At 41.2% G+C, this 25,952-nt stretch overlaps 1 protein-coding gene across 1 annotated transcript in view; it reads right to left on the reverse strand.

Moving 5' to 3' along the window:
• Positions 1–25,952, reverse strand: part of RELN (reelin) — a 262,132-nt gene that overhangs the window by 65,614 nt on the left and 170,566 nt on the right. The window contains exons 20-26 of the mRNA XM_054399823.1: positions 21,899–22,135; positions 15,770–15,962; positions 13,134–13,246; positions 7,178–7,315; positions 6,487–6,673; positions 2,542–2,747; positions 199–370 (exon numbers count right to left, since the gene is read on the reverse strand). Coding sequence (XP_054255798.1) covers positions 199–370; positions 2,542–2,747; positions 6,487–6,673; positions 7,178–7,315; positions 13,134–13,246; positions 15,770–15,962; positions 21,899–22,135 — 1,246 coding nt within the window. The remainder of the gene's footprint in view (positions 1–198; positions 371–2,541; positions 2,748–6,486; positions 6,674–7,177; positions 7,316–13,133; positions 13,247–15,769; positions 15,963–21,898; positions 22,136–25,952) is intronic.

The following is a 25,952-nucleotide window of genomic DNA, read 5'->3' on the forward strand; positions in this document are numbered from 1 at the left end:
TTTTTGAGGAGATGGACCCTTACATCCTCTGTCACAAGGACTGGGAGCCTGAGATAAGGACCACGTGATTCTCACACAGAGAAACAGAGCTGCAAACACTAGAGCTTTTTCTTTAAATAAATCCAATGTTTGCAGAGAAAAGTCTACTGAGTGGTTCCTGTTTTGTGGGAAAGCCCACAGCCTGCTCTTGCTTATTACCTGTGGTAAAGTGGGATTAACAACGGGAATGATGTGCTTCTGCTTCTCTGACAAGATGATGATGTCATCAATGGCCCACTGGTCATAGCCTTCCCCTGAGAACACGGGCTGCCACCAGCGAAACCTGGTGCAAGGCGTCTTGGCTGCAGCTGGCAGCTCCAGGTAGACAAATCTGAAGAGCAGAAATTCAGCAGAACTTTAGGGAACATGATTTGAAGAGAAATGGGAGAAATGCCACTGAAGAGGAAAACAAAGTAGGAAAGCCAGTATCTGTCTTCCATACAGACATCCTCAGAAGCCTTTGATCTATCTGGGCAACTATTTACAAACATGAAGAAACGTGCATGAAGAAACCTTCTTTGTTCTTCTTGTCTGTGGAGAATGGAAACTCATTAAGGCAATGGCTATTTTTCACTCTCCGTTACCATATTGCCTAGCACAATAAGGAGCTGATTTGAAGTCTTCAGCTTTGAATTAAACTGTTCATCTGAGCCATGCTCAGCAAGTCTTCTGGTGCCAGCAAGTAATACTGAAATGTGCTGGCAAAATTAATTTCTCATTCTCTTCTGCTGGTTGGGTCTAATTGTAGACAAAAGCATCTTTCTATTGCAAGGCAATATATTGTGCAGCAGAGTTTTCTGCTGTGGATAAAATTATTTCACTCCTCCTATATGAATCGTTATAACTTAGAACCACTCAGATAGTTTGTTTTATGTTTGAGTTAGGACACACCTTACAAAACGATACAGTTTCAAACCTAACCATATATATGCTAAAAAGTACAGTAATTAGTTACCTGTGCAGTTGTATTTCAGAGACCTTACATGTACATTTTATGTCCCTTTTGGTACTCTTTATACCATCTGTTCTTTCATACCACGGACACTGCTTCCCTAGCTGGTTAGGCAGAGAGAGGAGGAAGGGTTACAGGGAACCTTCTTTTCCAGATGGTTCCCACATTTATGTGTTGTAAAATAAAATCTGGACCACAACTGAAGCAGCAGAAAAAGAAATACTCATAGCTGTATTCAGTAAGGACTATCACTCTTGGTTACTCAGAGGGGTAAATGTTTTGCTTACAAATAATCTATTGGACAGTCCAGTGATGAAGGTTTTGATGTGTAGCTTCTTTGCTGGATGTGTCCTGCAATTTCAATAAAGCAGAGGCTAAACCACTCACCTAGTGGATGAAGGGAAGGTGGTGGGTCTAGTTTTTCTGGATTTTAGTAAGGCTTTTGATACTGTCCCTCACAGCACCTTTATGGACAGGTTGGCCACCTGTGGGATGAGTAAGTTCATGATGTGCAATTCAGGAGTCCACAATTTAAGAATGATGTGAAGGTTCTTGAATGCATCCAGAGAAGGAGGCAACAAAACTGACCTATGAGGAATGGCTGAGCACTTTGAGGAAAAGAGGCTGGGGGGCTGACTTCATTACTCTCTACAGCTTCCTGAGGAAGGGAAGCAGAGAGGGAGGTGCTGAGCTCTTCTTTGGTATCTAGTGATAGGATGCAGGGGAATGGTTCAAAGTTGTGTCAGAGGAGGTTATGACTGGACAATAGGAAGCATTTATTTACCAAGTGGTTGGTCAGATGCTGACCAGGCTTCCTAGAGAGGTGGTTCATACCTCAAAGACTGCCAGTGTTTAAGAGGCATTTGGACTAGATCATTGTAGGTCCCTTCCAACTGAAATATTACTCTAGTCTAATGTGTTCCATTCTATTCCAATGGGTTTATACTTTCAAGTGTCTAGATCACTTTTAGAAAAGGACAGTTTGCTGAGTTCCAGAAGTCCTTCTGAAAATGTTGTTCATTGTAAGGCAAAATGACAAGATGGGAATATAAAATTGTTTGCATATTGAAAAACATCAGCTGCAGGCAACAGAAACAGTGTTAATGCTTATGCAGACAAATGCAATATAAATGTTCACTGTCAATCTACCTTACAGTCAATCTGAAACGCTGAACATAGTTTCCGCTTGCTTTAAAGAGGTTTTGTTGTATGCGACATCAATATATATTCAGAGGAAAGGGCATATTTCTACACCACTTTGGGGAAAATTCTGTATTTTTGCTAATATTTTGCAGCTATTAGTGTTTTAGTCATGTTTCACGTGGGAGGTGATTGGAAACTTCATACTTTACTTCATTTTTTTAGGGCCTTCCATTAGGTTTTTTCTTCCTAGTGACAGGAGCTTACGGTGGCAGCCTGGAAAAGTTTCCATGTAATGAAGGCTTCTAAGCATTATAACTTGAAATGACTATTCATCTTTTCATAAACTGAGAAACAGAGTTTTCTAAAGAGTTAACGAAGCATGGATTTGATTTAGGCCAAACTTATACCTGGGTTTGTTGAAGTCAGAGAAATACATTTCTGCTAGTAGGTGCCAGTTGATGCCACCATTGTTGCTGTATTGAAGCAGCACGCCTTCTTCTCTGCTGTCTGGTCTATTGCATGAAGAGCTGTCTCCTCCTATCTGGATGTAAAACTGGACAAAATCCACCCAGGTCGTGTCCAGATCCCAGCTTACCAACTGTCTTTTTCCAGCCTACAACACAAAGAACAGAGGGGCAATGATGATATTAAATATGATACTTCCACTGGGAACAGACATACTTAAAATCCAACACAGTTACCATTGCATAGTAAATTGCACAATAAGGACAACACTGAATTTACTGTTACCTTGACATTCTTATATTTTTCACAGAATCATGGAATGATTACAGGCTGGAAGGGGCCTCTGGAGATCATCTAGCCCAACCCCCCTGCCAGAGCAGGTTAAAGAAGTTCCCCCTCATGTTCAAGTTTGTGCTCATTACCTCTTGTCCTGTTACTGGGCACTACTGAAAAAGGCTGGCCCCACCCTCCTGATACCCACCCTTTAAGTACTCATAAGCATTGATCCCCTCTCAGTCTTTTCTCCAAGCTAAAGAACCCCAAAACCCTCAGCCTTTCATCATAAGAGGGATGTTCTGGTCCCCTGATCATCTTCACAGCTTTTTGCTGTGCCCTCTCAAGCAGTTCTGTGTTCTTCTTGAACCAGGGAACCCAGAACTGGACGCAGTACTCCAAAAGAGCCCTCACCAGGGCAGAGGAAAGGCAAAGGATAACCTGACCTGCTTGTCATACTCTTCTTCATGCACATCAAGATGCTGTTGGCCTTCTTGGCCACAAGGGCACATTGTTTACCCTTCAACAAGCCTAGAAGATGGTGCTATGTGACATGAAGCTGCCCATGGCAAGGCAGGACACAGGGGAAAGACAATGTCCCTGCAGAGGTGACCCTCGTGTCCAGTGCCTGGCACAACCCTGCCCCAGCACAGCGTCATGCTGCCACAAGCTTTTGCAGGCAGGGCAAAGCTGGAGGGAGGATGCAATGGGCATATCCCTGCAGTCATCTAAGAGGCAGCTGCAACATGGCAGTGTCCTGCAGAATGGGGAGCTGGCAACACACCTTCTGTTTCTAGTTCTCTATAAAACCACAGAATGCCAGGTTGGAAGGGACCCAAGGCTCATTTGGTTAAACCTTTTTAGGTGATAGTGGGGTTGAAAGAAGTTGGCCCAGCACCGTGTCAGGCTGAGTTTACCAACTGTCTGATGTACATCAGGGATTCCACTGCTTCCCCTGGGAGATGACTGCAGTATCCAACTGTTCTCATGGGAGAACATATTCTTCTGGAGCCCAGTGGGAATTTCCCCAGCAGCAAACACAGACTCTTCATAGAAAGGAATTCTCCATCCTCCTGGGAGCCACCATTTATGTACTGGTCCATGGCAATAAGGTCTCCCCTAAGCCTTTCTTCTCAAGGCTGAACAAACCTAACTCTCTCAGCCTCGGTTCCTGTCCATCTCCAAGCATACAAAGGTATCAGAAAAGAAACCCTGGGTAAATTACAAAATGATCCCTGTTTTAAGTAATATTTATATTTTTATCTGTCTCACTTGTACATTCATGATCCTTCTGACAGATTTCCAGATAAATCTGAGATATGCAAATGATCTAGCTGGACATATTCAACAAGATTTATGAGCTGTGAATTAAAATATCATGGGTTTGTTTATTTATTTTTAAATTTAGTAATATGATAGATGAATTTAAATCCTGTTCCATTTGTCACCTTCCCCTTCTTTCTACCCAGTTCAAGGTAAACTCAGCACAGATTAATGTCCATTGCTTGCTTTCTCAGAACATTTTGCTTTGCCTGTGTTAAAGCTTGGGTCCATATCTCATTTGTAGACTCAAGTAGGTCACATCACACAGCCAGACTGATTTCTGGAAGCTGAATGCTCGTGAAGTTTTGTTAACTTGCACCTCTGATGGCAACCAAAAGATGCAGAGAATCCCTTGACCCTCAAAAAACTCACAGAGGATACAGTCATATGGATCTCATCTTGAATTATGCCTGCTGCTTTGTTTTATTTGGTGGTTTATCCCCAGCTGAGCAAAGCCATCCTGGATGTTGCCTTGAGAGTAAATTGGATTCAGTCTGGGGTGCAGTCCTGAGCTTCTCCACATGGCTAATACTGGCCAAGGTAACAATGAAAATATCTTGGTAGTTTGCTTTCACATCATCATCTGGAGACACAGGGTAATTTGAAATTATCATCACCAAATGAAACTAGTAATGGATACTAAAGGTGCATAGGCAGGTGTGTCTTGGCTGCCTGAGGGTACCCAATATACTGACCTTCTCTGCTGTAAAACTATTCTAGGTAGATTTTCCATCTCTATAACTCACAGCAGCTCTCCCTGCCAAAAGGTTAACCACAGAACCAGGTTAATTGAGAAAGGGTGACACAAAACCTCAGAGAAACTGCAGGGGCTAATTGCAAGAGCTCTGCATTGTGAACACACCTATGATTGACTAAAATGAGTTGTAAAACCAAAGAGAGAGGGTGCAAAGCAAAGGCAACATTAATTCTGGTAGGAGTAATTCATGATGGCAGTAAACAGAAGACATTAAAATAAAAAGTTTCTGTTTAAGCAAATGAAAAGGAATAGAGCCTGTGCATATGAGCTTCCAAAACAACAATACAGAACTGCTGGACAAGTGTTAAAATATTTTTTTATTATCTACCAGCTTGGCCACTTGATGCCTTGAAAAAGATCTAAACAGAAATTAAATAAACCACCCTCTGCCGATGGCACACAGGCTGCTACTACTCAAGAAATGAATGATAACCTAACCCTTGGAGATCAATAGAAAGCAGCCAAGAATTTCTAAATGAGTTTTTCACTCCTCCTTAACAGAAATCAGCAGAAAGATCATAGCACGTTAGTTCTAGCAAACTACTTTTGAGAAACTTGGCATAAGGAACTGAGCCAAAGGAAGAACATCTAACAGAGAAGACAATTACATTAAAAAATCCAATTAACACAATTAGCTAGTTATACTGATTGGTCTATTATGAAATTTTCAGCACAGAGCTGCACTTCCAGGGGAGCTGGATGTGAGACCATGTAGGAGTGCTGAAAATTATTTGATGGGCTAGATGTTTATAATGAGGTAAGCCACACAAATTACACAGTGTTGCTTATAGGGTTATTCTCCTGGGACTAATCTGGCTCTTGTGACAGCAGTGGCAGTTTGATCAAATCTTAAAAAGAGAAGCACATAGCTGCCTTTATGCTCTTCCTTCCAATTAACAGCAAAACAAAACCCAGTACTCAACCTAAGGAGCAACAATAAAATAACAATCTGTGATTACAACCCATAATCTTATATTTGGTCATAAAGATCTCTTGTTATTTTAGCTAGAATTGATATTAATTAGCAGAATTCTTTGTATCTCTTTCCTGTTCTTTTTGTGTGCAAAGCATCCAAATTATACAAAAGAGTGTCCTCCTACAGGCTAACCACTTTCCAAAAGTATGAGTGATGTTTTTGTCACCAGTTTTGGTCTTGTGACCTCAAATTAAGCTGCTTGTCCTCTGGAAATCCAACCTTTCTCCATCCCTTGCCCAGAACAGTACAGAACAAAGGGAAGCTGCTGAGTCTTAAATCACAAAATGCACAATGAAGACAGTTTGAATGCACACACTTCCTACCACAGTGGTGATTTCCTTCCATTTCAGCTGGGACTTCTTAAATATCTAATGCAGTCTTTCCCTCTCTCTATTGATTGATTTGCTCTTTACTTGCAAAGCACAGCTGCGCTGTTTCAAACACTCCTCATGCTGTGTGCAGCTTTCTGCCACTTTCCCCCTTTGCTGTCCAACCCCACCATGCTCCATTCAAAGCCATAGAATATGCCCTTCTCAGTTTCCCATTCCTCCTTAGTACCTTGTTGAAATAGAGCGAGGAGCCGGATGAGATGACCCCACAGCCTTCTTCAGGCTTGACGATCTCTCCCCCAATAATTTTCTGCCACTCTGTCTTCAGGCTGTCTGAGCTCTCAAAATCAGACATGACAGTAGAAGGAAGGGGATTTTCAGGCTGACATTCAGTACCTTGAAATCCTGAGTCACACCTGGAAGGAAGTGTAAATGTAGCAAGATTTTAAAGACTTCATTTGACACTGACAATTGCCTAAAGTGGTGCACCTTAAAATTAGATGTGAAATAATAAATCATTCTAAGATTGGAATTCTGGATCCTGGAAACAAACAAGAACAATGGGATAATGGATAAAAGCTGTATGTTATTCCTACAAGAATCCCTGTGGGGTCCAGAGAGTTTGAAGCTCGCAGGTAGTAGTTTGTGCCCTTGGTATTGCACCTGGTTTGAGGTGTCTGTCAAGCAGTGATGAGCTAGTCCCTGGCATCCTGCTGACCCAGTGGAACAAATCCAGCACAGAGCTGTTCCCTAAGATCCTTGTGCAAAGGGATGGAGTGGGCACCAGGGCACTTGAATCAGGGCACCCCTGTGCCACTGAAAACTCTTCCAGTGCCTGGATCTGCCAAGGATATGAGCTCTTGGACAAAGAAATCACAGGATACTTGAAGCATCAGGAGGAACCGGCAAAGGCTTTGTACCTGCAGACACCGTGGTCACACCAGCCGTGCCCGCTGCACATATTGGGACACTGCTGTCCGATGTAGATGTTGTCCAAGGCCCACTCATCCTGGGCTGTGTAGTAGGCCTGACTCCAGCGGAAGCGTGTGGCACTGGACCTGAAAGCAGCAACAGTGCTTTAGTCTGGCATCCTTTACAGAACGGGAGGAAAAGAGATAAAACACAAAAAATGCAGCAAGTTGACATCACCAGCACAGCCCCACCTGCAGAGACTGGTCTTTGAAAACAAACTTTCTAAATGGTGCTGCTTGCTGCACAGGGCTATGGAATGGACCTGCCTTAATGGCATTCCTGAGGGAGGCTGCAGAGATGTTACAGGCATTTTGTGCATTATTTTAAATAAATTATCAGTGATTACTAGTGGATATTTATTGAGCGCCATTCTGTGAAGATCACAGGTTGCAAATCTAGGAAGGTGGATCTAGGGTGTGACTTTGATTTTTGTATTCTTGGTCACAGTTAACAGGTTATAACTTGTGCAAAAAAAAAAAATCTTTCTTCTGATACTTATTATTATATATATATAAACTAAAGTTCTTGAACGTGTTTCTCCCCTTCAAATACCACTCAACAACAGCTGAATGTTTTTTATGGGTTGTGGAAGTTTCTTTTTGTCAGGATGATTCTAAACCAGATTGTTCACAGATCACCGGGGACATTGCAATTAGAAGTTTTTGACAAAGACTACGTTTCATAGCACCTATTTTTTTCCCACATTGCGAATAGCTTGTTCATTGTGATGTAGCAAAGGAGCTGTGCTGGCTGTGTGGTGGGTCTGGTAAAAAAGGGGTGGTGGGGACAACAAAAGCACTGAGGCTGGGTCACAGAGCTGTGGAGGGGACGGACAGGAAAAGCGAGGCTGACTGTGGAGAATTAAAAGTCGGACTTGAAACTGGGACAAGCCCATGCCTGATCAACGGCTGACTGGGCAAGTGGAGGATGAGAACCAGGAGGCTGCTACAAGGAGCTTCTTTCCTGGCTTGTTTCTGAGCCATATGGTTGTATTATGATGGCACAGAATATAATGCTGTTACTCTAATTTATGATCAAAAGCTCTTCCCCTATGTCCAAAAATTTATATAGAATAAAACAGATTAAAACACATATTGTGAAGGTGTCTGAGCCACCTGCTCACATGTATGGAAATGAAAGAATGGATGAAGAAGGCCTGCACAGCTAAAATGAATAGGAAGGCAGAACAGTTAGCCTTTCATTCACATACAAAGCATACAAAGATTAGTTTAGTACATGCTTTGAGAAAATTTGAAAATACCAATTTTGAATTTCTTTAAAAAACAAGTGAAGCTGCCCAAGGGCTTGATTTTTAATTGAAATTGCCCTTGTTGTCTGTTTTAAGTATCTGCTTGATATTGCAAATACTCTAAGCACTTTTACAGCATGCAGTTAATCTTTGGGGCAGCGCTGCCGATTAAGCACTCCCTCAGGATACAAAGTATTGATGGGGTACATTACAAGAGCTATGAATTATCCATTAAAAGTGCACAGTGCCAGTAATCTGCACATGAAGGACTTCCTAAGCTTGCACAGGCACAATGGACAGTCAATATTCACCACAATTATTTACTGTTTATTTTTGGAGTGCTCCGAAGCCAGAACATCGTCTCAGGGCTGGTGCTCATGTTTTCTACAGAGTATCAGCAGCACCACAGAGAGCCCTGCCAGAACCTGGATGCTCCTGAAAGAGCAGTAATGCCTGGTGTGAACCCTCACTTGTGCTGGGCAAAGTAACAATAATGAAACCAAAGGAAGGGTCTAGAGCAAGCAAATCACCCCACCCGTCCACTGTGTTCCAGCACAATAAAATTGTGTCGTGTTGCTAGCCCAGGTGACAGGAGAAAGAGCATGGTGGCTGGGCTCCTCTGATTAGTGAAGGTGTGTTGTTAGAGGTGCGGCATGCAACTCTGTAATCCAGGGGCATTTATAACAGACTGGGGGGAGATTTACAGTGATTCACAGAAAGGGTTGTAAAGCATTGGAGTAGGCTGCCAGAGAAGTGGTGGAGTCACCACACCTTCCCTATGCAGGCAGTGGGGAGAGTACACTCATGGGTATACCTCTGTTCCCAGGGGAGAACCGAACATGAAACCCCACTGAGAAGACTTGTCCTGTACTGCTGTTCCAGGGCTGAGCCTAAATTACAAGGTGCAGAGCTGACATCAAGGCTGACAGTTCATGCTGGGGCTGGCACAGGTCTCACCTGAGAAAAATGTTTCCCTGGACAGGCTCATAATCCCCCTCCTCCTGCAAAAGATTGCCAGGCACAGAGCCACTTGCTGCTGGGCAGCTCTATCTCCTTTCCTTGGTCTCAGGTGTTGGCTGCATGTCAAGCTGAGGGTGAGCTCAGCTCCACTTGTTACTTAGAATCTTCTCCCAGGTGAAGGCAGCCATGGCAGGAGATTTGTTTCCCTCATTTAAGTGAGGGTAGGAAGGGAGGAGCTGCACTGCTGCCTGGAAATTACATGTGGCAGAAACTGAGGCATATGCATCATCAGCTGGGCAGCAGGATGGTCTTCAGAGAGCCACATCCTAGCAGGCAGGGTTTATTTCTAGCTTCAGATAGAGAGGTCTCCCCTGGGGACAGCTTCATCGCTACGGAATCCCACAGCCCCTGAGCTGCAGCGGGGTGAGGGGCTGCCCTCTTCTCACCCAGCAGGGTGGTCATGAGTGGTCTGTGGGAAGCAGGGCTGCTGTCACACAGCTGTAGGCTTGAAAAGCTCTCCTGGATTCAGATTCCCCCTGGGCAGGGGATAACATGTGTTAGGCTGAATTTGCAACTGCAAAAGCAACATCCCTGAAAAGCTGGTCCTGCTCACTGTGTTTGAAAGCTTTCCAAGGCTGCTCTGCACCCCAAGGTAGCAACGCCTTAAGAGGATTATGCTGTTAAAAATGGTAATCAACAATTTTAAAAAGCCATGTTAATTAAGAAAAGAGAATAAGGAGCTGAGTGTCAGCTGCACTCTCAGTGATAAAATACCAGTTATCTGGACAGTCACCACTCAAATGGGAAGTGCAATAATGAGGAGTTATGAAAACGTTTTATTACAAGCAAAATAACCCTCCCTGTATTTTCAAGTGAAATTATGTTATTTCTCTTATAATTTTTTTCAGATATGTGAGTTAAAATAATTGTTTTATAAATAAAATTTTATAAAATAAAAAAATGTTTTCTCCCCTGATATTAAGGACCTTAACAATCTAATGCAAATTTGTAGCTGATGGAATTGTATTTGCTACCTTCCGAGTTACCGTAATTACATTTGCCCAAATATCCTGAAACCCTCATTCAGTCATTAGGTGTTGATTTGTTTATGAAGTCAGCAACTGACAGCTGCTTGTATCTCATTAAGATCTGTTCATATGTAAATGCCTCCCATTAAAATGAAATTAATTTTCATCAGTTAGTAATGTTCAGTTCAAGTACAATGCAACTTTGGCAAGCAGGTGCATACATTTCATTTCTCCAATACATGTCTCACTGTTGCAGGAGATTTCCTAACATCCCAAATCTCGGGTAGCACAGGGGTCTGGCACACTCCTGCTTACCAGATGCGGACTACAGATGTGCAAAACCAATGGCATACTCAGAGAGTTTGGCCAGAGAAATAGATGCTGTTAGGAACGGTTTGCCAGACACATGAGTAGAGTACTGCAGCCTGATGCTACCTGCATGCCTGAGGTGCAAACCCTCAGCAAAGAGCTATGCATGAGGGAATAGAAGCTGCAATTGTAGCAGGGCTGTGCCATGGTGTGAGGGCATGTCAAGGCTATTAAGGGCCAGAGCAAGGCTAATGAGACCTCCAGCCCCAATTCCAAGTACTTGTTTAGGTGATTTGCCTCCTGAGCAGTAAGCACAGTGCAAACTGAGTATTTGGCAGCTTTTGTCTTGGTGGGGGGCTAAGCCACAAGAATGGTCCCCAGAGCTCTCTTCCCCTCACTTCAGTTTTGGTAAGACAGAAGACCTGACTCTCCCCCTCTAGGCTGTTCTTCCTGGCCATTACTCATGTTTTGCCCATGGGTGGTTGTTACAGCTGAGTGTGGGTGGAGACGGGAGAGAGAAGGAGGGGTGCTGCCCCAGAGAAGAGCCCTATGGAGAATATTTGCTGCCAGGTGCCTGGGATGATGCCCTCTGTGTGGCCAGGCTGGCAGTGGATCTCTATATGTCAATTGTTCACCAGTAAACGTGAGGCTTGTAAAGACAGAAACTTGTCCTCTTTTATTAAGCATGCTGTAAAAATAAAAAAAATCCCCTCCCAGTCTCATCCTTAAGGAGAAACCGAGCCCTCGGTGTGCTTCCTGATGCTAGAAAGAAGGGGAAAAATGAGGGAAAGTGGCTGAGATGCTCCTGGTGTGACAAATTGCTTTTGGTGGGGAACGCGCAGCCATCCTTCCTCCTCACCCCGACTGTGTCACAGCACAACACAGCCATACTGAAAATGTGCTTTATGAAGAGCAAAGTAATGTTCAGTGATAATTTGTCCTTAATTACAAACAAAACTCTGCTGACAGATGGGAATCCCTTCAGATACATACAGTGAAATATTTATGATTTATGTGCAGCATAAGAAACCAGCTATTATTTCATCATAATTTCTCCCCACAGTCTCCTAAATTAAAATGGAATTATTTGCTTCTGTCACCTCATATGCTAAGAAAATTACTAGATCTTAAAGAACAAAAGGCCCACAACACTGGTATTGTCATCACCTATGCAATATCTGATAATAACTTCAGGTACAGTAGGTGTCTTATGAACAAATTTAAATAGAACAACCTACTTTGGAATAGAACTTGCAAAATTGTAGACATTTTAAAAATTCCTCAGTGCCTATGTGAACCACAGGTTTTACAGCTGGTGACACATAAGAGCATGTAATGTTTAGTACACTGTAATCTAACTATTAAGCTGTGACTCAGACTTACTTGTGCCATTTGGTGATAATGCTTTAAGAATTCAGTATTTGCCCTAATGTTTTGCCTGAAAATATAGAATTCTGAACATTGACTGTACAGCAGAAATGGCCAGTGTGTTGAAAGAAGGTATCGTGGTGGGGTGGTTGACAGAAGTAGGTTGTGTTGAAGCCACGGAGAGTGCAGAAAAATGATGAAGGATGGGAAAATACAATGAAAACTTAATCTAAGCAAGCTCTCACTGCAATTGCTATGATGAATCCAGGTCAAACACAAGCCAAGTCTAACTCTAATTAGAATGATTTAATTCTCAGATTAAGGAAGCCCAGAAGATTATTGTGATTTGTGATAACTTTTTAACGGTACATTATAATAAAACATTAAAAAAGAACTAATGGAAGATGTCATCTAGTTAAAGAAATGAATGTGTTACAGCAGACAAAAGTGTGATTCAGTAAGATGAATAGGGCAGGGTTTTCTGATAATTTTTGTTGCTGTTTCTTGCAGAAGAGAATGTTATTTTTTGAGAACGTACTATTAAAAGAAACAAGAGGTAAAAAATTCCCAGAAATGATTCATTAGTTATTGTTTATACCAGGCTTTGGTCCAAAGATGTAAACTGTAAGGAATGTGCAAAATAAAAATTAACAATCCAAATAAAACCTTCCTCCAGTGGGGCACTTCCAGACCAACACCACTCTTTTGGAAAAGGTCTGAACTTTATTAGAAGAGTCACAGTGTGTATGAAAAACAACCCTAAGCAATAGTTTCTGGTGTCTTGACCAACATTTCACTCTCTAATTATGTAAGGAAGGCATTTTCTGTTCAATATTGACAACTAGTTCAGCCCTGGTACCCTGGCACCCTACCCACTGGCTTGAGTATGACCTAGAGAGGACTTGATTTTTGTCACAGCAATTTAAAAGTAAATTAATTATCAGCAACCCCCTTGAAAAAAAAAATTACAAAGAAGAAAGAATCACTTACCAAGTCTTCTGTGGCAGAAGGACAGTGATTCTCCTCCACTGAGTGAATTGGCTGGAGTGGTAAATACTTGCTGATGTGAACTCTTGGCAGCTTGGCATACTGGGAAGACATTCCTTGAAGTAAAACATTTCAAAAGGAGATTTAATGTTGAGGAAGAATTTGAAACAGAAGCAAAGGTTAAACCTTCACGAACCCAGGCTTGCCAGGGTCCAGATATTGGACTGGAAGACATAGAAACAAAAAGAATTCTGGGATGATGCAGAGAAATTTCTCAGAAAACTGCCAGTGGTAGAATCAGGGATGGAAGAAAGCCCTGTGACTCATTACAGAGTTTAGCATTAGTGATCAGCAATGTTTTAGTTTATTCCATGAGGATGTCTAGCTCATTTATTTTTTACCATTCTCACCCCAGCATCTACTGCTGACTATGAAGTCTACAAGTCCACTGCTGAATAAGTCAAGGTTACTTCCAGACCATCTTACTACCTTCCATCATCAGTGGAGAGCAGCAGTAGGAACAGAGAGATGCATGAGAGAATCCATCCACAGCCTTCTTCAGTTGCCTTACCCAAGCTCTGCAGCTGAATTCCCTTTGACACCTGAAGCAGGTGGTGTCAACTCCCCCTTACCGCTTCTATGATTCTATCTGCACTTACCTCAGTTTACTAGAGAGGTCTGTTCCCCAAATTTTCTTTTTTCTTTTCAGAAAATCTGATCATGGTAACGTCCTTTTAATATCAAATTTAAATGAAGTTTGTCATCCCAGCCTCTATTTGCTAGGCCTGCCCTTCCCATGTTACTCCATTTTCTCCAATATTCCATTTGTTTGTTTATGTATTGCCAGAACAGCACCCAAAGCTTTTATGCTATGGTTTTGAAAAGGTATTAATAAAGTGCTTGAATGTCATTACCAGTCTGTATGTTCCTTTTCTAGTTACCCATTCAGAGTCCCTTCTGCTGCTACTGTCACAGCAGGGCTCCTCCTGACTATCCTCACCCCTTTGAGAACCTTTAGCTGTTCACTGCTGTGCTCATCCTCATCTGGGGTGCCAGACAAGAGGGGGACCTTTGGGACAGACAACTGTCTATGCAATTACACAGCTGTGCTCTGAAACTGATAATGAAGCAGTGATTTCCTACAGCAGTATTTATAGCAGCTAAGAATATTCATATAATGAAATACATATTTGGTATAAAGAAAGGCAGAAAATATTATTTTACAGAGAAATTAATTGTTCAAATAATTTAGAGCATTACATGAAGATCCGATAGCTTATTCTGTTTTGGTTTGCTTCCAGTAGATTTTCTAAAGGCTTAGTTTCCTTTCTTGCAATTTTCAAACATTTTTCTTTGATTCATCTCCCACAAAAGATTTTACAACACAGGATCTGATCAGTGCTTGTGAAGCAAACAAGACTTTCAAACATTTTAATTAATTAGTGTTTTGTGTACTTGCTAGATTACACCCTTGAAATAGACTACAAATAGCCTTCTCTATTACTCTTTCATCACAGCAACATGGGTGGTGCAAGAAAAATTATTTGGCTGCAGGTTCTTCTCTGTGAACTCAGCTTCACTGAGAGAGGAAAGAAGCTCTAAAATCTGAACGCAACTGATCTTCCATTGGTGACAAGGACAAACCCCAAACACCCACTCTTCTTGGACATCATGGTGATGCCTGCTAGCTATAAAAGACATGAAGGCTGAGGTAGTTTTCCTCTGAATTCTGTTTAAGTGAAGAAGGCATTACTTGGATTTGCAAAGCTTGTGAATTTCAGCTACTGCCACTTCTTTTCTCTGCGCACCCGGGTAAATGTGGGGAAATACAGCCCGGCAAAAGGTAACAGAACAACGCTTTCATTGGTCATAGAAGTTGTGAGACTGCACATTTAGGTCCCCCTGTGAACCTACAGAGCAGGCAGTTGAGAAGTCACCAGGACAAGTTTCCTGACAGCCTCTGAGCCTGCTTAGAGGCATCTGAAGGACCTTGGGTACTTCACCCTGAGGCCAGGGAAAGTGCAGCTTGCCATGTAAAAGAGAAAACAAAAGCAGAAATGATGGCCAAATGCACTGTTCACAGATGTGCTGAGGCAGGGCTGAGCCACATGGGGAAAGAGCAACCAATGCTGCTATTTGCACTTCTAGCAGAGGTGGTCATTATGGCCCTGGACTGTGTTTGACCCATGGATGGGGAAAGAAAGTCTCTGCATTACAATACCCCAAAGGAAAGTGCTTTCCATTTATGAAATGGCTGCCCACAAGGGTAGAAAAATGTCTATCCATTTAAATTCCAGGAAACGGTAGATGCACTTTGCTTTGAAAAACAAAGCAATAACACAGGAAAGATCTTGGCTCCTACTCTGCAGCTCTCTGCCCTGACTCTTGGCTACTACTCTGCAGCTCTAACTATGTCCTGACTCTTTTCTCAGCCTTGGTCCGTTTCTGTCACAATCTCACCTTTCAGGCTCTCAAACACCTTTCTTCCAAACATCTGGGAGAACAGTTTAAGTATCTCTAGTAGTCATTGTGATGGATTCCAACTGAGAACTTCCTTTGTTCTCATACCCCAAGTATATTTCCGATCATCTTTGTACATGCAGAGTTTATAAGACCAAGGCCCTTGCTGCCAGGCTCACCTCCTGAACAAGATGCCATGTGAGGCCGTGGTTGGTAGAGTAGTCCAGCTTCACCTGGTTGTCCATGTGAGGAGTAAATGCCTGGCCACAGCCCATCACGAGGTTGAACTGTATCATGTAGGAAGCGCCGATCTGCATAGACTGGGTCTCTACATAGCGCATGCTGGAAGCTAACTTTGAATCTCCTGTAAAACTGAGAGATGTAAGGAAAGAATCAGGATCCATCCCCAAAATAATTCAGAAGGGAACATTGTGAATGGTTCTGGGTTAAATACAATGATGCTTCTTTCTTTATTCTTTTGGCTGGCACATGTGATGAAACCACACTCAGAAGCATCTTTCTGTTCTGCAAATTCCAAGGAAGGCCTTAATGTGCCCCAGAGTGTGAAACTGAATTATTCTCTTAGTCCTTACTATATGTTCTTTGTACTAAGGATCAGGTTAGGATCAAGCAAAAGATAACGCACAGAAAAAGCAAGATAAAGCAAGTTCATTCCCCAGGAATTGCCACTGCCTAAAGTTGTGTCACAGTACAGGGTAATTTCACTCAGACGCTAGACAGTAAAGCTACACTGCATTAGTTCAAAAGATTCCTTTTACACAGATTTGTCATTCCATTGATTTTCAAATGATTTATATGCAATGCATCCACCGACTTTTGACTGTGCTTCAGAATTCATATTGTCTATCCTCAGCTTCTTTTCTGCAGGCTGTACTGATAGAAGAGTTATGTCATCCAGTGGGTTGGAGAAGATAATTTTGTCAGTAATAAGGTTTGGAAGGCAGCCAGCCTCAAACATGGCACAAGGTACCCAGTTATCACGTACACAGTAACACAATACACACTTGGAAATTACAAGGTTATTTCAATTTAGATGGAGATTTTTCTTCTATGCACTATTCAAAAGGGAAAAAAATAACCCAAATGTAAGAGGGGCATAAGGAGGAAGTAATAAGAACTAAAACTTTGGATCCTGCACACCAGCCTTCAAACCAGAATGTCCTAAAGAGAGATCACTCCGAACTAAAATCTCCTCCCTCTCCTGAGTTTGAGATCATCAGTGTCTTTTCAAGCACTGTAGTCCTTTCAGCTTCAACATTTTCTGAGACTATTCTTAAATGTAAACCATTTAGGACAGGGGTTGCACCTTTTAAAAGAAAATTACTGCAAATCATCATGCAAAAGTAAAAAGCTACATTCAGTACAGTGGTAAAGAGAATAATTGAGTTCACGGTTGCGCTTATGGTTGAGTAAGTCACAGTTTATCATCTCAAATAAAAAATCCTAATCTTTCAATGCCATACAATAAAAATCCATTAGTTTCTACTAGTTACTCCTGTAAAAACTCAAGGTCATGACAAAGCCATTGTAAGGACTAGAAATATCAGTGTTACTTAGCACTCTTTTAGCAAATTCACTGATCCACACTGTTTTCTGTAGTGTGCTTTCCAAAGCAGTTAAGCCATAAATGTCAGCATCTTGCCAGAAAGCTGCAGAAGAAGTTACTGAAAGCTGACATTAGTTTTGTCATTATCAAATTACTGCTACTTGGCACAAGGCTCTTTTTTACTCTCTGACCTTGATTTCTGTGACTTCATTTCCTAAAGGATGATCCAGCTCATGTCACCATGTGAAACTATCCAGTCTACATCGATCAGCAGCACAGTTTGACCATGGATGGACATTCCTTTCACTGCTGTGGTGCTTGCATGGACAACTGGACCAGAAGGCGGTAAGTTGCCTTGGAAAACTGTATCTCAGCTGGTTGCTCTTGCATTCAGTGTTATTAGTGTTCTCCTCAACGGGAACAGTAATTTTAAGTTGAGCAGTGGATATACGGTACATTCATCAGCAGGCCAGCTGGCAACCTACTAAATGTACCTCAGAAGAATTTGTTTGGATAATGCTTGATTTAATTTTCTTTGAAACGTGATCCAGTACTCTTCAAAATAACAAAACTCTGCAAATTTAGACATTAAAGCTGACTTCATTTGACATAGTTTTAATTTCTACAGCACAGCTTGGTATTTCATGGATAATTAATGAAATCAAAGGTTTACCAAACCCTCTTGGGAAATTTGTGCCAGTACAACCAGACTCTTCAGGTATCATTCAACCATGTGTAACACAATCAGCTGAAAGTTATATATACAGCAGTGCTCTGGAAAATGATTTGCCATTGCACACGTAAACCTGGGAACAACACATCACAGTTACCTAAAGCTCATTGGAACGGAATAACCGAGTTGGAACTAAACAGTTTGATGAAGCATTTGCCAAGAAGCTGTCTTCCCTTAGGTGATGGAAGATAAATATAAGACCTGGTGGACAGCATAGATGCAAAGACTTCAATGCTTCATTTTGTCTTTGTTTTAAAACAAACGAGGGAAGAGGGAATGGCCTAAAGCTACAACTGGGTAGGTTTAGACTGGACATTAGGAAAAAGATTTTCACAATGGTCAGGCATCAGAATTGATGCCCAGGGAAGTGGTTGAGTCACCAACCCTGGATGTGTTTAAAGGTTGTTTAGATGTGGTGCTTGGGAATATGGTTTAGGAGTGAACTTTGTAGAATAGGGTTATTGGTTGGACTTGGTGATCCAGAGGGTCTTTTCCAACCTGAATGTTTCTGTGATTCTGTGAAATGCCCTCTATTCAGTATTACCAGCGCAAAACTAGAAAAAACTACTTCTGGCATTCAAGTCATGATTACAGTTTAGTATTCATTCTCATTTAATAACTTACTGACTTGATACTGTAGGCAGTGTATTAAGTAAGCATTGTTTTAAAGTGAAAACAGATCTTTATGATGGGTGTTAAAGAAATGAGATAAAGGAAGCTAGAGATGAGATGAAGGCAATCTGTGATGCTCTGTAAGAAGATCTTTTAATGGAAGGAAATCACATTGTGGGGCCACAAAGTCCTTTTTCACCTACAAATTGCCTCCAGCTGAACAAGGGTAGCATTAAAGGTGGGGCCTCCACCTCACTTGCCACCTCTTTACTCTCTAGCTGTCCTGTGTACATGGTTATGCTCTTTTGCTGGAATACCAATGTTTTCCTCTTTCTGGAAGTCACTAGAATGTGTTTCCAGGTTTTGTAAAAGACAGAGTTATGTCCGTGGCATAACAATAATTAACTAAAAAAATCTTCAGAAATGACACAGTAGAAGCTACATTTTTGTATAAATATGTAGCTGTGAGTTGGTTTCCAGCAAGTAGAAAATAATTAGACCTGCAGAGGAGCAGGAATACAATACCCATAGGTGCCCTCAGAACAATTGCTCACCCTCCAAGCACTGCCAACTAATTGGTACTTCTGGGAATGATATCACAGCCAATGTCAGCCAGTCTACACTGTTCCAAACTGCTCTGGAATCCCCAGAGTTAGCAGGTTTGCAAGGCCAGTATTTTCAAGAATACTGAAAAGCCACACAGATGTAGCTGGTTTTGTAAAGCTGCAGTGACATGCAAAGAATATTGACGCGATGGCCAAATGCTCATCCAGCCCCAGCTTTGCTTCCTTTTAAGGCAAGAGATACTCATGGCTTTTTACATCACATCAGATCATATCTACTTTGCTAAATAATTCCTAAATGTATCAATGTATTTTTAACCTGATGGAAATTTTCTGCATGAAATGGTAATAATTAATCTAAAAGACAAAACATTTTATAAACACAGGCAAACTATCCAGCTGATGTAGCGTAACTGTATTACATTGCTCCAGGAGGACAGTTCATTATGAGACAGGTTTACAGTCTTGCCCCAGGCTGCTCTGGGGGCAGTGGGACACTCTACTGTGCATTACATTGAACTAATTCATAATGCTGTAATTTAACTGAAGATAATTCATTTATACAATGCTATTTTATTTGTGTCCAGATGAATATTAAAAAAGAAAAGAAAAATAAAATAGTGATTGTTAGTATCCTTATCAGTACTGAAGTGCATTTCAGTAAGTGGTTGTAAAGAGTCTGTAATAGTCCAGAGGCATTTGGGTTGAAATCTTGCTTAGGAGGTATGAGCCATTTTGAGAACTGAGAGAAATAAAGTACAACATCAAGCATTTAATTTTAAAGGTGTTCTGGACTCCATTCAGTGTTCTCAATACATTTGTTTTAATGAAGTCTAAGAACAAATCTGAACCCAAATGTTGACAACTAAATTCTAATAAAGTGAATGTCCCAGATACAGACCATTATAAAACACTTCAAACTCATCTTTGCTCAAAATATGTGTCAATGAACTAAGATTTCTTTTTAATGAAGCCAGATACTGAAAAGAACCACATCTTCCTCCAACAAAAAGAAAAATCCTCTCCCCCAGTCTTCCCCAATTTTAAAGATAAAAATTTCAGACGTACGGATTCTGAGGCAGAAAGGGAGGCCTAATAGACAATTAAAGGCAATTGAGTGAAGATCACTCTGGGGATGGCACCCTGTAAAATGATTGATAGCATATTTACCATAGTTCTACTAATGAAATAGCAGTTGTCAGACTTTTCTCAAGAGGATGGTATCAGTGTTACTGCAAACTCTGCTCATAGAAAGTCATGAGTTAGAAAATGAGAACCAAATGCACTCACAGCTGGGAAAAGCCAACAATAATTAATTTAACTAGCAGCCATTTGTACAGACTTTGTGTAAGTTAAAAAATTTCCCTTGAGAGAAGCAAGGTCAGTGAAGGACAGAGTTCATGTCTTCCAGTGATAATGAAAAATAGAGAAATAGTAAGGAAATATGGCAAAGGCTTTGATTCTTTATTGGATGCATGGAAAGTTCAACATTTGCACTACGACTGAGCACTACAAATCCCTGACAACACATGGGATGAAGAATTTGGATTAGTGTTTATCTTTTTTTATTCCAATTTAGAGTCACAGGAGGAAAACAGAGGAACCTCTGCTCTCTTAAATAACCTGCCCCTCCCCACAACAAAACAGTCTTACAAGAACAGAGGGAAAACAATGTCATTAAAGGGCTTTCATTGTAACCCGCTGATGAAGAAGATGCAAACAGTTTGAGCCCTAACATGTTGTTTCATTTTAATGAGCTCTGAGTACCTTCCTTGTCCTTATTAAAGTGGTTAATGGTGCTTCTACTGCCTCATTATCACCGCTAGAACACGTTCGCTCTTGTTTCACACTGCTAAGCCAACTCCTTTTAGTTTGACAAATGATCAGAAAGTCAAATCAGATTGCTCAGAGATACTTGTTAATAAAATTCCAGTGGTGTTCCTCTGAGTATCCATGGGGACATTACAATTATTTATATTTTCTCGAGGTTGTCTGTAATTACTGTGGTTGTACTTTCTCCAAACAAATGTATCTATGCTAATTAAAGCCATACTAGGTGTGTATGTTGATCAGACTATCATGAAACTTGTACTCGGTTTGAGTCAAAACATGGAGATTTAACTGAACTTCCCTTGTATTAATTCCCAATTTAGGTACTGCAGAATATAATTTTTGTGAAGCAGATTAATGTTTTACTAGAAAAGCTTATTTTTACACAACCCTAACAGAATTTTCTTTTTGTTTTTCATTTTTTCTTTTCTTGCCTTTTTTTTTCTTCCTTTGGGGCAGGTGATATTTTCTTGCTGTTATTTCTAAACATACAGCACATTTTAGGCATAAATAGATATGTCACAATGCTGCTCACAATGTAGATGACTCAATGGACATAATACCAGACAAAATAGCTGCAAATGACTGATACCTTTCTAGCAATATTCTGCTGCTTTCCTGTTTAGAGTGTAATGTAATGGCTACCATAATATCCCTTACAAAATAATCTGAGTCTGTATTTACCAGACTACTTTATAACCTGTATAGCCATATTAACCTGACTAAATTGTAAATTAAGATTATGAAAAATTTCTAAATTATTTCTATTGAGATATTCTTTAAATGTTTTGTGGAGAAATAATGTTACATTTAAAGTGCAATGAGGTGTAAAAACTCACTGCTAATCTCAATTAGATTAGAAATAATACTTTGACCATAATGTGAAAATATGACACAATTATTCTGAATAGTTGCAAGAAAGACTCATTTGCAGAAATCAGTGCATTCTTAGCAGGGTTAACAAAGAACACCAAAGCAGGATAGAAATGAATAAATTTCTCACCAGAGAGTCCAGTCGTGTCCACAGTAAGGTTGAACGTTTCCCAGGTAGAAACCGAGAGACTGTGTGACTTCCACTAGGTTGGTGAAGTCCAGACTGATACTATTGAAAAGCACAGAGGTCATGATGATTTCATCAATTGCCCACACGTCTTCACCTTGAGAAGAGTGGTATGGCTGCCACCATCTGAACTGAATGCCAATCTGTCTTGCATCCTCAGGCAACTCCACTGAAATGATTCTGGAAACCAATACAAAACAAACGTATTATTCGAAGTTTTTCTTGCTTGCAATAATTCCACAGGGACGCATTTTATCATCACTTTTCCTTACCGACTCTAAGTCCACCGACCACTTACTCTGTGGGCAAATTCAGCCTACAGATACCTAAGTTAGCATCTACTGGAGTAACCTCTATTGACAGGGGAATCATCAGTTCTTTTGATATGCAAAGTATTTGTATAAAGACAGTCATGTGCGAAAATCACACTGCTTTTTCCAACAGTTTTGTAAATATTGCTGCTATAATAGAGCTCTCTACAAATGTAAAGGTAGGTGCTCCTCGTTGCCAGAAGAAACCTGAATGCCTTCCATCTGAAGCCCAGGATCCTAGAATGGCAAAGGGGTGATCAGCTGATAAGGACTTAGAAATTCTGGCTTCATTTTCTCAGACTCAGTGGGTTTTATCCTGGCCTGAAGACATGCATCCTCTTAACATCTGTGCTTGTTTCTGCACAGCACTGGCATCAGGTCTGTGCTGCTCTTGCCTTAGAAGAACCTGCCCCTGTGAATTGCCACACTCAGGGAAAAGGTCCATCTTGTCAGACAGTGTGATTATATGTTGTCTTTTACAGCGGAGACTTTTCTTCTGTAGTTACATAAAGATGTAACTGGAGATGTGTCCCTAGAACTTCTGGTACACAAGGTCACCTGATCCGTCATGGAAGCTACGTCAACAAACTTATAACTGACAAACTGCAAAGAAAATTAAAAGTCGTATCTAATATACAGGAGCAGTTATTGCCCACAGCAGCAGGGAGCATGCAGTAATTGCCACAGCAATGACACTTTCTTGAAAGCTTCGTAAATCACCAGGGCCGTGGTGCCCCATACAGCACAGGTAAGCTGGGAAACAGAATGGCAACAGGGACATTTGTCTCTCCTGGAGCACCATCACTTGCTGGCAAAAGGAGTTTTGGCAAGCTCATCATATAACTGCTATTTTTCTTTCTCTCTTAGAGAGAGAGGACATGTGGATAGAATGACTAATCAGGTGAACTGGAATTAAAATGTTATACTTTAGCACCAAGGTTTTTCCAAAGTTAAGACTTTCTAAGTCACCTGCTGTTACATTTTTCTCTGCACACATGAAACAGTCCTGTGCCTGCAGCACTCTTAGTGCAGAACCGTACTCTTAAAAACTGCTTGTTACATTTAAAATACTGTTGTTCAGTGTCACGTTGCTTTTAAAGAATACATTCATCCCTTATCAACAAAAGAGCAAATGGCTTGACTAAACAGGTGGGAATCACATGAAAAGTCCTGGCTGGTATTTCTAGGAGCTGCTTTCTGCCAGTTATAGGCTGGAGAGAGCAGTGTCAAGGGACAGACAGAGGTGGCAGCTGCTGTGTTGCAGTGGCAAGGGACCAGCAGTACACACACTTATGTGTGGTGGACACATTGCTTTTGTTGCTGTAATAAATATGCCTGAATGATGTCTTACATTAAGAGAAAGACCACGTCCCGCTACTCTCTGGCACGTGAATAAACCACAAGGACTTTCTAACAAGGGTTCTCTAACAAGCAGCAACTCTGACTTTTTGGGTTGATTTTTAAAGGCACAAACGACACTAAATTGCTACTGATGCTAACAGGAGCCAATGATTTTGTCTTCCATGCTTCAGCAGGTGAACCTGAGGAAAGTCTGCAGCTTGCCTAGAAGGAGCGCTGTATCTAGCATACTGGCACTTATGTGAGCTAATTCTCTGCTATAATCCTGGGTGTTTCTCTGCTGGTGGCTCTCTCTGATGACCACATCTTCCCTTTCACTCAGCTCCCACAGGCATGCCCACATAGGCACTAATTCTCACTGACAGTAATGTACGGACAATCCTAACTCAGGACATACATCACTGACATGCCTATTGGTGCTGAAATACCGAACACATGTTAAAATAAACTCCCCATCCCAAGGGACTAGGCAAAGACAATTTTAAACTGTTGGTGTAAGCCACCACACATGGCACACAGGTTAGTATGCAGACCCTGACTGCACCTCCAGTTCTAACAGCTTCTCCTGTCTGGCTTTGATTTGTTGGAGATAGATGGCGAGGGAGGGGAATTTTTGCTAATGACTTTGCTGCTGCAGAGAAGAAAAGTGTTCCCACCACCATCACCAGCTACCATCAGGTTTCTCAAAAACCAGCTGGGAGACCTTTGCTCTGCTCTCATTCTCTCAAGCTATGCGCATAGCTAATGTTGAAAAGCCACCGCTGTTCCGTTCAGAAGAAAAATGCAGCTGTCAAATGTGAGCAGATTAAATGCACCTTTTCAGCAGAACATTAAATCTGTAATTATTTTTTTGTATGACTGAAGATTAATTAAATTTCTGGATACAGATTGATTGCCAAACTTTGCAGCAGTCCATCTATGTTACCAGAAATGCTGATATTTTCAGACAAGATGATATGAAAAGGTGAAGCATTCTTCATGTTCTTCATCATAATTATTGCCAGCGGTAACTTCAGCTTTGTATCTCTTGTCATTTTTCCATCTACCCGAGTGGATCATTGCATAGCCCACAGCAAAACCTTTCTAACCTCTGTATGTTGTGCTTAGCTCTTTGCCCTGTCAGAACAGCAGAAGCTGTGTTTCATACTTAATCTCAAAACCCAAGAAAAGAGTCTAGCATCAATAAAATTTACTACATTTATATCTTAGACTTCATTAAAATTAGTCACCAGAATGTATATTTTTCTTTTTGTTATAAATATTTCATAGTGCTATATATTAAAAACCTTCAGGGAAATGGAATTCCTACAGCTGTAAGCTTGAATATAAGAATTAAAAAGAGTGCCACATAAAATATAGATGTGACTGTAAGAAAAGATGGGAAAGGAAATTTTGAAGAAGGCTTATAAGGGCTCCAGTTTACAGAATCTTTCTCTTGTAAACATCTAAAATTCCATAAACTGATGTCTCCAGGAAGTGCAGTATTAAATATAGTCATTCCTCTCAGATTTTTGAATATTTCTTATGGTTTCCAGGAAATAAATTTAATGACAAGATTTTTTATCTGTTAGAGTATTCTTAACCCCATTTTGTAATTTTTTTATCGAGTTATTAACAAGATGAGGAAATCTAATACTTTTTTTAAAAGGTATTGATCTGAGCTCAGTAAATATAAACAGTGAAAGTTACAGGTAGTTAAAGTGACTTGCAGACTTACCTGAAGTCCCACCCCTGAGGTCTCAGGCATTGCCCTGGTACTGGCTGGAGGAGAAAAGCACCCAGTTTAAAGTCACCCTTGGGCAGGAATTGACCAGCTGGGACAGGACCCTCAATGCCACCTTTGACTCTGCCTCTCATGTGCCCGCTTGCAGAATGTGTCAATTTTCCACTGAAAAGTGGAATTTATTTGTTCTGCTGCATCACCCCTTGAAGGTGGATGCTCCTAGGCCACAGTGGGTTAGCACAGAGTCAGATCACATTATTCTGGCCTTGCAGGACAGGTGTGCTCACGGAGGCTCCTGATTTTGCATTGCTTCACTAAAACTGGTGGATGTCTCACAACTGCAGCAGCAAAGATGATCTTCTCTAAATACATTAGATACATTCCTTTCTAATATGACACCAAACACATATGCTGCTAGGTGAGATGAGCTCCTTGTTCAGCTTCTCCAGGATTTGTACAATCCCCAGGCGCAGGCTCCAGCAGGTCCTCCCAGGGCACCAAGTCCAGCTCACAGGTACACATTCATAATCCCCTTATAGAAGGAGCACTCAGTTTCCCTACTGACCTGCAGAGACCCTCAGAATCAGATTTTGTCTCAGCTATC

This window comes from Indicator indicator, chromosome 3, assembly GCF_027791375.1.
Source record: "Indicator indicator isolate 239-I01 chromosome 3, UM_Iind_1.1, whole genome shotgun sequence".
NCBI lineage: Eukaryota > Metazoa > Chordata > Aves > Piciformes > Indicatoridae > Indicator > Indicator indicator.